The sequence below is a fragment of the Nomascus leucogenys genome, chromosome 23, assembly GCF_006542625.1.
Source record: "Nomascus leucogenys isolate Asia chromosome 23, Asia_NLE_v1, whole genome shotgun sequence".
Taxonomy (NCBI): Eukaryota; Metazoa; Chordata; class Mammalia; order Primates; family Hylobatidae; genus Nomascus; species Nomascus leucogenys.
This window is the reverse complement of record NC_044403.1, coordinates 6,663,152-6,677,907: the sequence shown is the minus strand read 5'-3', so window position 1 is coordinate 6,677,907 and position 14,756 is coordinate 6,663,152. Positions and strand designations below refer to the sequence as shown.

Below are 14,756 nucleotides of genomic sequence, written 5' to 3'. Positions count from 1 at the left end.
CCAGGTACCCACATCAGTAATCCTGAGCCTCTCTCAGATTTGTTGCCCTTCCACACTGTATTGAAATTACTTAACTTTTTAATACTTGCCTCCCACGCTGGATTGAGAGCTGCATTTCTGTCTGTTGTTTCTGGCCCATAGTAGACATTCAATAAACATTTCCTGAAGGCGTAAGTGACGATCCTCTTGTCCTTTGTTCCCGGGTGACTGACCACATAACCACTCTCAAATCCACAGGAATGATTATGAATTAAGTGAATGAATATACATTATAATCTTTCTCTTTTACCTAAGGAAGCAATTTCAACATATTTTTTTTTATTTTATCTCAAGAAGTTTTTAGCCAATGCTATGGACTGAATCCGTCCCCCCAGAATTTGTATGTTGAAGCCTTAATTCCCAACATGATGGTATTTGGAGATTGGGCCTTTGGGAGATAATTAGGTTTGGATGAGGTCATGAGGATGGGGCCCTCATCATGGGATTAGTGTTCTCGTAAGGAGAGGCACCAGAGAGCTTTTTGTTTCTGCATGAATGCAGTGAGCAAGGGAAGGCCATGTGAGCACACAACAAGTTGGTGGGTATCTGCAAGCCAGAAAGACAGCCCTCACCAGAACCCAGCCCTGCTGACACCTCCATCTCTAGACTTCCAGCCTCCAGAACTGAGAGAAAATCAGTTCCTGTTGTTGAAGCTACCAAGTCTGCTATTTTGCTATGGCAGCCCAACCTCAGACTGCAAACAACTTGGATCATTTTCTATACCACAGTTCTCATGAGAAAGAAATCTGAAAAGGCTCTGCCCTGAGAACCAAAGGAATCTGGGTGTTGCTGAAAAAAAATGTCTGTTAATTAAATTGGCATTTTAAAATTTGGCTTCAAATATGGAACTAGAAGTCACAAAGCAATAGCAGGACTCCACCTCGTCTGGGCTCCTCCTCCTTTCTGTCGCCTTCGATTCTTCCTCTCATTGTTTTGTGAAATTCTAGACGACACATGACTGAATATATACATTCTTGGAGGACTTTTCCTAGATATGGGAGCTCAAGTCAGTCACTGATGATAATCTTGGACGTCTAATAATCTGCGGTCTTTTAACCCTTTGCAAAGATACAAGAAGGAAAGTGGGATGTCCTCCGTGGAACTGCATAGCCCTGCTATAGTATTTTGAAGCGGTCTTTTAAATATTCAATTTTCAAACAAAAATGCATGTGTACAGTCATAGGTTTAAGAAAAAAAACCAACCAAGCAGCATTCTTGAGAATGTACTAATCAAATTTTAGTCCTTCCATGGGGTCCCTAAAATGATTTTTTTATTGCAAGTTTTACACATTTATAGAAGAGGTAGGAATGATTTCATTTATTTCCTTTGAAATACATGATAATCTTATTGGGAAAATATAGATATTTCAAGAACATCTAGCAAATGGTCAATTAGAGTTAATTCGTAGTTGAATTCTGTGAGGAACTAAAGGAACAAATACATTTTTGAGTCGCTGTAATGTTCCAGTTCTCCCACTAGACTCTGCCTCCCAACAGCCGTGCTGTAGGACAGAGTAGAAAGGGCCTGGGCTCTGAATTCGGTAGGGTTTTAGCGTCAGGTCTGCTGCTTAACAATTGTGCGACCTTAGGCAAGTTTCTCTTAATATATGGAAAATGGGTGGTACGGGGTGAATTGTTTTCCCCCAAAGTTTGTATGTTGAAGCCCTAGGCCCCAGTGTGACTGTATTCGTAGTTAGAGCCTTTAAAGGTGTAATTAAGGGTAAATAAGGTTATAAGGGTAGACCCCTATACAACATTTCTGTTTTTGAAACCACGCAGTCTGGAATTTTGTTATGACAATCTGAGCAGACTAATACAGTGGGTAATGACAGCGTCTCCTGAGAGTGTGGTTAGGATCACCCGTGGCTCATGCAGTGCTTGGCTCCTAGGAAGCACTCAATAAATGGTAGCTATTTGCAGCTCAGAAAGAAGAGAATAGAAAACGAAAGAGAGAAAGGAGTGAGTGAATAATTATTAAGATTCTACTACATGCCAAGCACATTGCATAATTATCCAGTTTAATCTCCCTAACGGTTCTGTGCAGAGCACAGATGAGGAAACTGCACTTTTAGAAGGTTGTGTAATTTTTCTAAAGTCACATATAGAGTGACAGAATCAGCAATCTGGCTTTAAAATCTGTATGCCATGCCACCTACTAGAGTAGCTTCCTAGATGCTGGAAGGTTTTAGTGAAAGAGATTCTGGATGATTTTTGCAGCAGACGCACAGCGAGGGAGTGGGCACCTGCTGTAGGAATGTGTTCCTGCCCACACCAGGATGTTCACTCCCACGCCCGGCTGGGCCACACAGATGCCTGCATTCAGAGGCAAATATCTTTTCAAAAAGGAGTTTTGAATCTGCTCAAGCCCTGGAACCAAGTATTCACTTAACACACCAGAGTTCTGTACCAAATGCACAGGCCTAAGCAATGGTAAGGGAATGTGTCAGCATTCAGTGTGGCCCTTCCTTGCAGGACCTGGTTTGAGAACTGCCTGTAGACAGCTGGGCCAGGATAAGGTTACTGCAGAAGGTAAACCCTGATTGCCACCTGGATGATCTGCTTGAGGGTCGTTTTGTCTTCTGCTTTAACCAAGGAGAGTGTCTGTCAAGTGAAATTACATTTTTCATATGGTCGCTTTGAAATTACTCTTTCAAATAGTAATTAACCAGTGGAATTCACTGTGGTTTTTAATTAATTAATTAATTTATTTATTTACTGAGACAGAGTCTTGCTCTGTGGTCCAGGCTGGAGTGCAGTGGTGTGATCTCAGCTCACTGCAACCTCTGCCTCCTGGGTTCAAGCCATTCTCCTGCCTCAGCCTCCCAAGTAGCTGGAACTACAGGCATGTGCCACCAGGCCTGGCTAATTTCTTGTATTTTTAGTAGAGATGGGGTTTCACCATTTTAGCCAGGATAGTCTTGATCTCCTGACCTCGTGATCCGCCCGCCTTGGCCTCCCAAAGTGCTGGGATTATAGGCGTGAGCCACCACGCCCAGCCAATTCACTGTGTTTTAAGACCGCTCATTATTAATGATGAAACCCTGTGATTAGTAAAGGTGTTTTTCTTCCCTTTTACCATGACATGTCAGTTACATTTAAACTTAGAGGAAGGCTAGAGAGCAGCCCTTTTTATTTTAATTGGAAGTTGAATTTAAGATTTATGGAAAGGCCGTTTCTCAGGATTTCTCAAGATGAGTTACCCAAGTTTATTTCTGATTTTGCATTATGTTTGAGATTTTACATAATAAAAGATTTTTAAAAAATAACATTGACATTTAAAAAAATTATTTATATCCTGAATCAAACCTTCATGGGTCATGGATTCAGACTTTGAAAAAGCTTCTAAGGTAGAGAGACAATTACTCAGGTATCTGAAGTTGTGAAATCGCAGGCTGATGAAGGATGGATGACTGCTACCAAATGTCTTAAGTGTTTCTTAAATTTATCTTCATAAGATAATTGTACATGAGGAAGAAGTACAACAGTACACCCAGAATCCACTTGTTTCTTGTGCATGTGTGGCAGATGCTATCTGTCAGTGCCCCGTGGATATTTGTGGCATATCCCCCTAGCACCCACCACTGCAGACAGGGCGTGCTACTGGCCTCCAGTGTCCAAAGCCGGGACTCTCTGCCTGACCTCTTCCTCTGGTCTCTGGAGCCAGTTCTGCCTGGGGCTCCAGGAACTTGGCAGGTTTCAGGTACTTTATTAGCTTCCTTCTCTTCCGTGTCTCACTTCCCAGTTCCCTGACAGTGTTTCCTGGGACCACCCCTCAAATAAACTTCTTGTATTTGAATCCTTGTTTTGGATCTGCTTCCTCAAGAATTCAAGTGAAGACAGCAAGACACCAAGTTGAGAGACCTAGCCTGCAACATATTGAGGAAAAATTTCATAAAGGATTTTGAAAGGATGTCCTGTAAATTAAGGCAGTGTTTAGGGTAATAACAGGCTTTTTCTCCCTCTCGTCACCCCCACACAATTTTGGGAAATCATGGAGTATGTGACACTTGAGTCTAGCCTGTGGAGCAGATGTAAGTAAATAGTTTGGCAAGGATCAGGCCTCACGACTCCAATATTTAGATAAAGAGCTAAAGAATTATTGGGATAAGAATTTTTAACCCATTTCCCATTTGCCCTGAGAATACTGCACTGGTAGCGAGCTGTATTTTTTTCTTTTCTAAATAGGAAATGGATTAAACGGGATTTTTAAAAAAAAACTTAGATAGCTGATCAAATGAATTACAGTTGATAGAATTACACCATCCCAACTAGAAATTTGCCAACTGAATAAATGTTCACAGTGAGAAGTGAGGGACAGTTCGATTTGGAAATATAGAGAGAGAAGTAAATGGAACAGGCTAGGTTCTATGTGATGAGATTACATATATAAATAAAAAATACAGACTTTCTTAAGTCTATATTTTCAGTAGAGTGGAATATTTTTAGTCAGTATCATTCATAAGTTTGCAGAAATGCCGAACCTGATGTATAAGCCCTTTTATTTTTAACTGCCGTCTAGCTTTGTTAATATGAATGAAAACTTTTATTCATACTTACTCAATTTTAATTCCTTTGAGGTATCTGGGTTGTTAGGAGGAGGTAGAGCCTAGGGTGACCTCCAGATTTCTCTTTGAACTGCCTGGGTTGATCGTGGCACCAGTAAACGGGGTAGGGAATAAATGATAAAGACTGGGTTTGGGTTGGAAGAGATAAGGAGTTTTGTAATTTAGGGCATCTGTGGCCCGGGAAGGGAGCGGTGTTTGTGAGATGTTGGGTACAAGGTTTTATGCATGGCTTACAACCTGCCCTCTGTTCCCTGCTTTATTTTCCAGCCTTTCCCCCTGCAGCACATGCTTCAGCTGCATCTGACCGCTCTCTCTAAGTTCTCACTGGTCATTTGCTCTGGCTGGAACACCTTTGTGTCCCTCCCCTTCTGTCACCCAGGCAACTCCTATTTAAACATCTTTGGTGACAGAGCACTCACTATCAGCAAATGGTGTGGCATTAGTGGTTCAGAAAGTAGGCTCTGGAGCCAGCCTGAGTTTTAACCCCAGCTCCATCCTGCTGTGACCTTGCCATTAACTCAGTTTCCTAGGACAATGAAGATACTAGAACATCCCATAGAACTATTAAGATTAAATGAGTTATACGTTTAAAGCACTTAAAATAGACTGTGACACATAAAGTGTTCTCTAAATCTTTGCTATTATTGTTAACTACTATCTTATATGCCAGTTCATATCATCTTCTATTTAAACAAAAATTTAAAGGATTTATTGTAGTGGAAGTTTTACCAAATAGTGCCAATTTAAAACATTGATTGTTCTAATCTTTTCTAAATCTTACCATAAAAACAGCTGTTTCAAATAATTTTTATCTCAGGCTTTTCCCCTACTTTTTAACCTTTAAATCACTTTTGTGGCGTGCCATAATCTGTATCCTACTCATTGTTTATGCCCGTATTGGATTTATTGTTTGCTTAAGCATGATATTTGAGCATATAGATTATTTCCAATTTTTTATTATTTTGGTGGACATGCTTGACAAACTTCTTCCTATGAGTTAATTGCTTGGGATTTTCCTAAAAAGTGAAATTTATTTTATTTTTATACTTTTCATTATAAATTTCTCCAAGTTTTCTTTAAAATGTTTCTATAATCTATTATAACCTTATATATCTATTAACCATTATAAGCACTAACATAAGAAGTTTAAGAGTGTGTGCATAATGATTTAGATGTCTTTTTAAGCTTTCGAATGTAAGTTACAATATACCAAAAAACTTCATAAGGTGAGTACAATATCGCAAGGGGGCATGAGGATTAATTTTTTCCAGTAGATGTAAATTACTGTAATTTTAAAAATTGACTTGGAAATATGTTAAGTCATAGACCTAGTTAATCCTAAAATAAAGCAACCTGTTCGCTTTTTCATGTAGTACATACAATTTAGTTCCTGAGAAAAATAAACTATTAATAATAAAGTCATGAAATAAACAAAATTGGTGATACCTTTTCAATGGAATACCATTCCCTTTCATATTTTAGCATATTTAAAGAGCATTTTATAGCACAATTATAACTATTATAGATGTCAATATGATAAATTTAATGACTTATTTATAATGATCCAAATGTCCTTTTTAAAAATCTTTGAATTAGAGCATAGAAAATTCTATACTATCCATTGCACTGGTTACTTGAGAAGCTGGCCTCCAAGTATTGTTGGAATGGAAGAAGAAAGGAACAGTAAGAAAGACAACAGTAATTTTACCTGCCTTGTGGCCATTGGAAGATTACAGCCATATATTGTTCCACAGAACAGTGGAGAGATTAATGTGAAACCAACTGAATTTATAACCCGGTTTGCAGTGAACGGAAAATTTGTCTATGTAGATCAAAGGTAAACATTTACGTGTTATAATGATTAGAATTCAGTGGGATATTTGAAGCTATTAAAGGCGTGTCTTAGTAGCAGTGTTAGTTTTTTTTTTCTTTTTTCTGTTTCAGAACAGAAAATAAAGTTTAAATGAAATAAGAATATGGACATGTCAGTAAATTTGTTTAAGCCAGCATGTAAACTTGGAAGAGTGTCTCTTAGCCAGTGGTGCAGAAACTGGGCATGGTCTGTGGCCACGATTTTACTGGCAAAAGCTAATAAGAGCGCAGCCTGGATCGGGTGGAGGCCTCATGCCTGGGTGCCTGTTCTGTGTTGCAGCTCTAGTCTGGGTCTAGGGCAGCCGAGGGGAGCCCAGTGATGTGCTTGGGTCACTCATCCCCTACCCTGTGCACTTCTTTATGATCCTGACCATCTGTGGGCCTACAGTCTTCTGGGAGGGAGTACACTCACCACTTCTGAAGTTTATTTTCAATTTTAAAACCAGGGCAACAGCAATTTTAGGATATCTGCCTCAGGAACTTTTGGGAACTTCTTGTTACGAATATTTTCATCAAGATGACCACAATAATTTGACTGACAAGCACAAAGCAGGTAGGTATGCATTGAGCAGAATACATTTTGGGGTATTTAAAATGACAGTTTTAACTCTTAATTTCCCATTCCTGTGAAATTTGGAGTTTCAATTAATCTTCACAACATTGATTTTTATAGTCGTTGACTATTATGCTGATAATTGTCTTTTCTCGCTAAGTTCTACAGAGTAAGGAGAAAATACTTACAGATTCCTACAAATTCAGAGCAAAAGATGGCTCTTTTGTGACTTTAAAAAGCCAATGGTTTAGTTTCACAAATCCTTGGACGAAAGAACTGGAATATATTGTATCTGTCAACACTTTAGTTTTGTAAGTAATTTTTTATGTTAAGACCTTTGTATTGATTTCAAATGAGTCTCTTTGCTTTTCTCCTCTCATCTTGCTAAACCATTATAACTGTATGATCCTCTGGCCTTTTATTATAACTTGAGATTTATCTTTTGAATAATTCATTTACTGTTCATTGACATTAGTTCTCAGAATTAAGCTAAAAGTTTTCATTTTTGTAATACATTCCTTCTTACTTGATATAATATGTGAGGGTAAAGGCATTTATTCAAGCATTTTCTTCCTACCCTCCATGACCATTCAGTAAACAATGCAGACATGGATTTCTACTGTGCATTATTGTAAGAAATTGTTGTGTCCTCCCTGTCATTTTTACCTGCATATCTTGTAAGCCTGGGGTGCCACAATGTCTGTGTAGGCATGCCCAGCACAGGGGAGAACAGAAATTCAGCCCAGGTGTTGCTTTAGCAAGCCCTGGTCAGTAGCTGTGTCAGCCTGAAGGAAGAGCCAAGTTTTCTCGATTTTATAGTAGGCTACGATGGCCCCGTTCTAAGTCTTACTTTTTTTTCTGTAAGTTTCTCTTTGAAATTGCTGTAAGGTTTCCTTAAACCAGTTGTTTCCTTGTCTACAATACTGAGTGAAAAATAATTTTAAAAAAGTTTAATGCTTCCAGTATTTCCTGTCACCCATCCCAATAATCTTTGCCTACTTAATTATTAGTACATGAACTGAGTTTGTTATTGTGAGAACACATACTTTATAGAGGAATGAGGCATTTGGCAAATGCCATGATACTTAGCACATTAAGACCTTGATTTCTGGTGGTGATACCAACAATATGTGTATATAAAACATAAGTGGGCCACAAATGGACAAATTAAATATACAGAGCTTAGTGTAGTTGCTATAACAGTTTCCTTCACCTTAGAAAGTAAATCACCTATGGTGTTTTTAATTCTAGGGGACATAGTGAGCCTGGAGAAGCATCATTTTTTCCTTGTAGTTCTCAATCATCAGAAGGTAAGCTTAGTTTTAGATGATGGAAGACTTATTACTAAGACATACTATTAAGACTATTATTATCTTTTTCTGTCCTGGAGAGGGGAAAATTTGAAGGTGAAATTAAAAGGAGTTCTACAGGTTGGGTTATAGGGATCCCAACTTTGGTTTAGAAGAGACTAAATTCAATGGGAGACAGATACCCCATTTAAACTCCCAGAGGTATCAGCATGTCCCCCTCAAAATTTTCACAGTGCTTTACCCACATTTATGTTATAATCTTGCATTGTACTGCAATTAGTTGTTCATTCAACTTGCTTTCCAGTAGACTGAGTTCTTTAAGAGCAGGAATGATGTTTTATCCATTATTCAGCCCTAGCAGCTGACATTGTTCCTTGTCAGTTGTGACACTCTTGGACAAGTTAACAAAAAGTATTGGAGTTTTTGCTTATCTGTGTTAGTTTTTCACCACAGGAATATATTAATGTATTATTTGTAAAAATAAAAATCTTAGGAAACATTGAAGTAGTATTGCTGTGGAAATTAAAGTGGGAAGAGACTGGAGTCAAGGGTTACAAGTCACAATTGTGCCCTCAGTGACTTTCTACACATTTGATTCAAAGAGCATCATGAATTACATATGTAATGCAAGGATAGTGTTTTCCAACTTTTTTGGATGCAGCTGGTCTGTTTCTTTTAAGGAGAGAATTGTGAAATTATTTGAATTGAAAGAAAGATGAAGTCCTCAATTGAATTTCTCCTTTTGCTGTTACTTAGAATCCTCTAGACAATCTTGTGTGAGTGTACCTGGAATGTCTACTGGAACAGTACTTGGTGCTGGTAGTATTGGAACAGATATTGCAAATGAAATTCTGGATTTACAGAGGTAATGTTTTATTGCTGCAAATATTTTCAAAAATAAAAATACCATATTTATAAAATCAATATATAAAAATCAGTAGCCTTCCTATATACAAATGATAACCAGTTTAATATAATGGAAAATATTGGGGGAGGGAGCCAAGATGGCCAGATAGGAACAGCTCCAGTCTACAGCTCCCAGCGTGAGCGACACAGAAGACGGGTACTTCTGCATTTCCATCTGAGGTACCGGGTTCATCTCACTAGGGAGTGCCAAACAGTGGGCGCAGGACAGCGGGTGCAGCGCACCGTGCACGAGCCGAAGCAGGGCAAGGCATTGCCTCACTCAGGAAGCGCAAGGGGTCGGGGAGTTCCCTTTCCTAGTCAAAGAAAGGGGTGACAGACGGCACCTGGAAAATCAGGTCACTCCCACCCTAATACTGCGCTTTTCCCATGGGCTTAAAAAACGGCACACTAGGAGATTATATCCCGCACCTGGCTCGGAGGGTCCTACACCCACGGAGTCTTGCTGATTGCTAGCACAGCAGTCTGAGATCAAACTGCAAGGTGGCAGCGAGGCTGGGGGAGGGGCGCCCACCATTGCCCAAGCTTGCTTAGGTAAACAAAGCAGCCAGGAAGCTCGAACTGGGTGGAGCCCACCACAGCTCAAAGAGGCCTGCCTGCCTCTTAGGCTCCACCTCTGGGGGCAGGACACAGACAAACAAAAAGACAGCAGTAACCTCTGCAGACTTAAATGTCCTGGACAGCTTTGAAGAGAGTAGTGGTTTTCCCAGCACACAGCTGGAGATCTGAGAACGGGCAGACTGCCTCCTCAAGTGAGTCCCTGACCCCTGACCCCCGAGCAGCCTAACTGGGAGGCACCCCCAAGTAGGGGCAGACTGACACCTCACACGGCCAGGTACTCCTCTGAGACAAAACTTCCAAAGGAACGATCAGGCAGCAGCATTTGCGGTTCATGAAATTCCGCTGTTCTGCAGCCTCCGCTGCTGAGACCCAGGCAAACGGGGTCTGGAGTGGACCTCTAGCAAACTCCAACAGGCCTGCAGCTGAGGGTCCTGTCTGTTAGAAGGAAAACTAACAAACAGAAAGGACATCCACACCAAAAACCCGTCTGTACATCACCATCATCAAAGACCAAAAGTAGATAAAACCACAAAGATGGGGAAAAAACAGAGCAGAAAAACTGGAAATTCTAAAAAGCAGAGCGCCTCTCCTCCTCCAAAGGAACGCAGTTCCTCACCAGCAATGGAACAAGGCTGGACGGAGACTGACTTTCACGAGTTGAGAGAAGAAGGCTTCAGACGATCAAACTACTCCGAGCTACAGGAGGAAATTCAAACCAAAGGCAAAGAAGTTAAAAACTTTGAAAAAAATTTAGACAAATGTATAACTAGAATAACCAATACAGAGAAATGCTTAAAGGAGCTAATGGAGCTGAAAGCCAAGGCTCGAGAACTACTTGAAGAATCCAGAAGCCTCAGTAGTTGATGCGATCAACTGAAAGAAAGGGTATCAGTGATGGAAGATGAAATGAATGAAATGAAGCGAGAAGGGAAGTTCAGAGAAAAAAGAATAAAGAGAAATGAACAAAGCCTCCAAGAAATATGGGACTATGTGAAAAGACCAAATCTACGTCTGATTGGTGTACGTGAAAGTGACAGGGAGAATGGAACCAAGTTGGAAAACACTCTGCAGGATATTATCCAGGAGAACTTCCCCAATCTAGCAAGGCAGGCCAACATTCAAATTCAGGAAATACAGAGAACGCCACAAAGATACTCCTCGAGAAGAGCAACTCCAAGACACATAATTGTCGGATTCACCAAAGTTGAAATGAAGGAAAAAATGTTAAGGGCAGCCAGAGAGAAAGGTCGGGTTACCCACAAAGGGAAGCCCATCAGACAAACAGCATATCTCTCGGCAGAAACTCTACAAGCCAGAAGAGAGTGGGGGCCAATATTCAACATTCTTAAAGAATTTTCAACCCAGAATCTCATATCCATCCAAACTAAGCTTCATAAGTGAAGGAGAAATAAAATACTTTACAGACAAGCAAATGCTGAGAGATTTTCTCACCACCAGGCCTGCCCTAAAAGACCTCCTGAAGGAAGCACTAAACATGGAAAGGAACAACCAGTGCCAGCCACTGCAAAATCATGCCAAATTGTAAAGACCGTCGAGGCTAGGAAGAAACTGCATCAACTAACGAGCAAAATACCCAGCTAACATCATAATGACAGGATCAAATTCTCGCATAACAATATTAACTTTAAATGTAAATGGACTAAATACTCCAATTAAAAGACACAGACTGTCAAATTGGATAAAGAGTCCAGACCCATCAGTGTGCTGTATTCAGGAAACCCATCTCACGTGCAGAGACACACATAGGCTCAAAATAAAAGGATGGAGGAAGATCTACCAAGCAAATGGAAAACAAAAAAAGGCGGAGGTTGCAGTCCTAGTCTCTGATAAAACAGACTTTAAACCAACAAAGATCAAAAGAGATAAAGAAGGCCATTACATAATGGTAAAGGGATCAATTCAACAAGAAGAGCTAACTATCATATATGCACCCAATACAGGAGCACCCAGATTCATAAAGCAAGTCCTGAGTGACCTACAAAGAGACTTAGACCCCCACACAATAATAATGGGAGACTTTAACACCCCACTGTCAACATTAGACAGATCAACAAGACAGGAAGTTAACAAGGATACCCAGGAATTGAAGTCAGCTCTGCACCAAGTGGACCTAATAGACATCTACAGAACTCTCCACCCCAAATCAACAGAATATACATTTTTTTCAGCACCACACCACACCTATTCCAAAATTGACCACATAGTTGGAAGTAAAGCTCTCCTCAGCAAATGTAAAAGAACAGAAATTATAACAAACTGTCTCTCAGACCACAGTGCAATCCAACTAGAACTCAGGATTAAGAAACTCACTCAAAACCACTCAACTACATGGAAACTGAACAACCTGCTCCTGAATGACTACTGGGTACATAATGAAATGAAGGCAGAAATAAAGATGTTCTTTGAAACCAACGAGAACAAAGACAACATACCAGAATCTCTGGGACACATTCAAAGCAGTGTGTAGAGGGAAATTTATAGCACTAAATGCCCACAAGAGAAAGCAGGAAAGATCCAAAATTGACACCCTAACATCACAATTAAAAGAACTAGAAAAGCAAGAGCAAACACATTCAAAAGCTAGCAGAAGGCTAGAAATAACTAAAATCAGAGCAGAACTGAAGGAAATAGAGACACAAAAAACCCTTCAAAAAATTAATGAATCCAGGAGCTGGTTTTTTGAAAAGATCAACAAAATTGATAGACCGCTAGCAAGACTAATAAAGAAGAAAAGAGAGAAGAATCAAATAGATGCAATAAAAAATGATAAAGGGGATATCACCACCGATCCCACAGAAATACAAACTACCATCAGAGATTATTACAAACACCTCTACGCAAATAAACTAGAAAATCTAGAAGAAATGGATAAATTCCTCGACACATACACCCTCCCAAGACTAAACCAGGAAGAAGTTGAATCTCTGAATAGACCAATAACAGGCTCTGAAATTGTGGCAATAATCAATAGCTTCCCAACCAAAAAGAGTCCAGGACCAGATGGATTCACAGCCGAATTCTACCAGAGGTACAAGGAGGAACTGGTACCATTCCTTCTGAAACTATTGCAATCGATAGAAAAAGAGGGAATCCTCCCTAACAAATTTTATGAAGCCAGCATCATCCTGATACCAAAGCCTGGCAGAGACACAACCAAAAAAGAGAATTTTAGTCCAATATCCTTAATGAACATTGATGCAAAAATCCTCAATAAAATACTGGCAAACCGAATCCAGCAGCACATCAAAAAGCTTATCCACCATGATCAAGTGGGCTTCATCCCTGGGATGCAAGGCTGGTTCAACATATGCAAATCAATAAATGTAATCCAGCATATAAACAGAACCAAAGACAAAAACCACATGATTATCTCAATAGATGCAGAAAAGCCTTTGACAAAATTCAACAACGCTTCATGCTAAAAACTCTCAATGAGTTAGGTATTGATGGGATGTATCTCAAAATAATAAAAGCTATCTATGACAAACCCACAGCCAATATCATATTGAATGGGCAAAAACTGGAAGCATTCTCTTTGAAGACTGGCACAAGACAGGCTCTCTCACCACTCCTATTCAACATAGAGTTGGAAGTTCTGGCCAGAGAAATCAGGCAGGAGAAGGAAATAAAGGGTATTCAATTAGGAAAAGAGGAAGTCAAATTGTCCCTGTTTGCAGATGACATGATTGTATATCTAGAAAACCCCATCGTCTCAGCCCAAAATCTCCTTAAGCTGATAAGCAACTTCAGCAAAGTCTCAGGATACAAAATCAATGTACAAAAATCACAAACATTGTTATACACCAATCACAGACAAACAGAGAGCCAAATCATGAGTGAACTCCCGTTCACAATTGCTTCAAAGAGAATAAAATAACTAGGAATCCAACTTACAAGGGATGTGAAGGACCTCTTCAAGGAGAACTACAAACCACTGCTCAATGAAATAAAAGAGGATACAAACAAATGGAAGTACATTCCATGCTCATGGGTTGGAAGAATCAATATCATGAAAATGGCCATACTGCCCAAGGTAATTTATAGATTCAATGCCATCCCCATCAAGCTACCAATGACTTTCTTCACAGAATTGGAAAAAACTACTTGAAAGTTCATATGGAACCAAAAAAGAGCCCACATTGTCAAGTCAATCCTAAGCCAAAAGAACAAAGCTGGAGGCATCACACTACCTGACTTCAAACTATACTACAAGGCTACAGTAACCAAAACAGCATGGTACTGGTACCAAAACAGAGATATAGATCAATGGAACAGAACAGAGCCCTCAGAAATGATGCCGCATATCTACAACTATCTGATCTTTGACAGACCTGACAAAAACAAGCAATGGGGAAAGGATTCCCTATTTAATAAATGGTGCTGGGAAAACTGGCTAGCCATATGTAGAAAGCTGAAACTGGATCCCTTCCTTACACCTTATACAAAAATTAATTCAAGATGGATTAAAGACTTAAATGTTAGACCTAAAACCATAAAAACCCTAGAAGAAAACCTAGGCATTACCATTCAGGACATAGGCATGGGCAAGGACTTCATGTCTAAAACAGCAAAAACAATGGCAACAAAAGCCAAAATTGACAAATGGGATCTAATTAAACTAAAGAGCTTCTGCACAGCAAAAGAAACCACCATCAGAGTGAACAGGCAACCTACAAAATGGGAGAAAATTTTTGCAACCTACTCATCTGACAAAGGACTAATATCCAGAATCTACAATGAACTCAAACAAATTTACAAGAAAAAAACAAACAACCCCATCAAAAAGTGGGCAAAGGATATGAACAGACACTTCTTAAAAGAAGACATTTATGCAGCCAACAGACACATGAAAAAATGCTCATCATCACTGGCCATCAGAGAAATGCAAATCAAAACCACAATGAGATACCA

General features: G+C 39.6%; 2 protein-coding genes across 2 annotated transcripts in view; both read left to right on the top strand.

The window, feature by feature from the left end:
* Positions 1–14,756, top strand: part of PPFIBP1 (PPFIA binding protein 1) — a 542,301-nt gene that overhangs the window by 242,634 nt on the left and 284,911 nt on the right. The window lies entirely within an intron of this gene.
* The window catches only part of ARNTL2 (aryl hydrocarbon receptor nuclear translocator like 2), an 88,607-nt gene that overhangs the window by 62,759 nt on the left and 11,092 nt on the right, over positions 1–14,756 (top strand). The window contains exons 10-14 of the mRNA XM_003265634.4: positions 6,201–6,441; positions 6,923–7,029; positions 7,190–7,340; positions 8,281–8,339; positions 9,096–9,204. Of these exons, the coding sequence (XP_003265682.1) occupies positions 6,201–6,441; positions 6,923–7,029; positions 7,190–7,340; positions 8,281–8,339; positions 9,096–9,204 (667 nt within the window). The remainder of the gene's footprint in view (positions 1–6,200; positions 6,442–6,922; positions 7,030–7,189; positions 7,341–8,280; positions 8,340–9,095; positions 9,205–14,756) is intronic.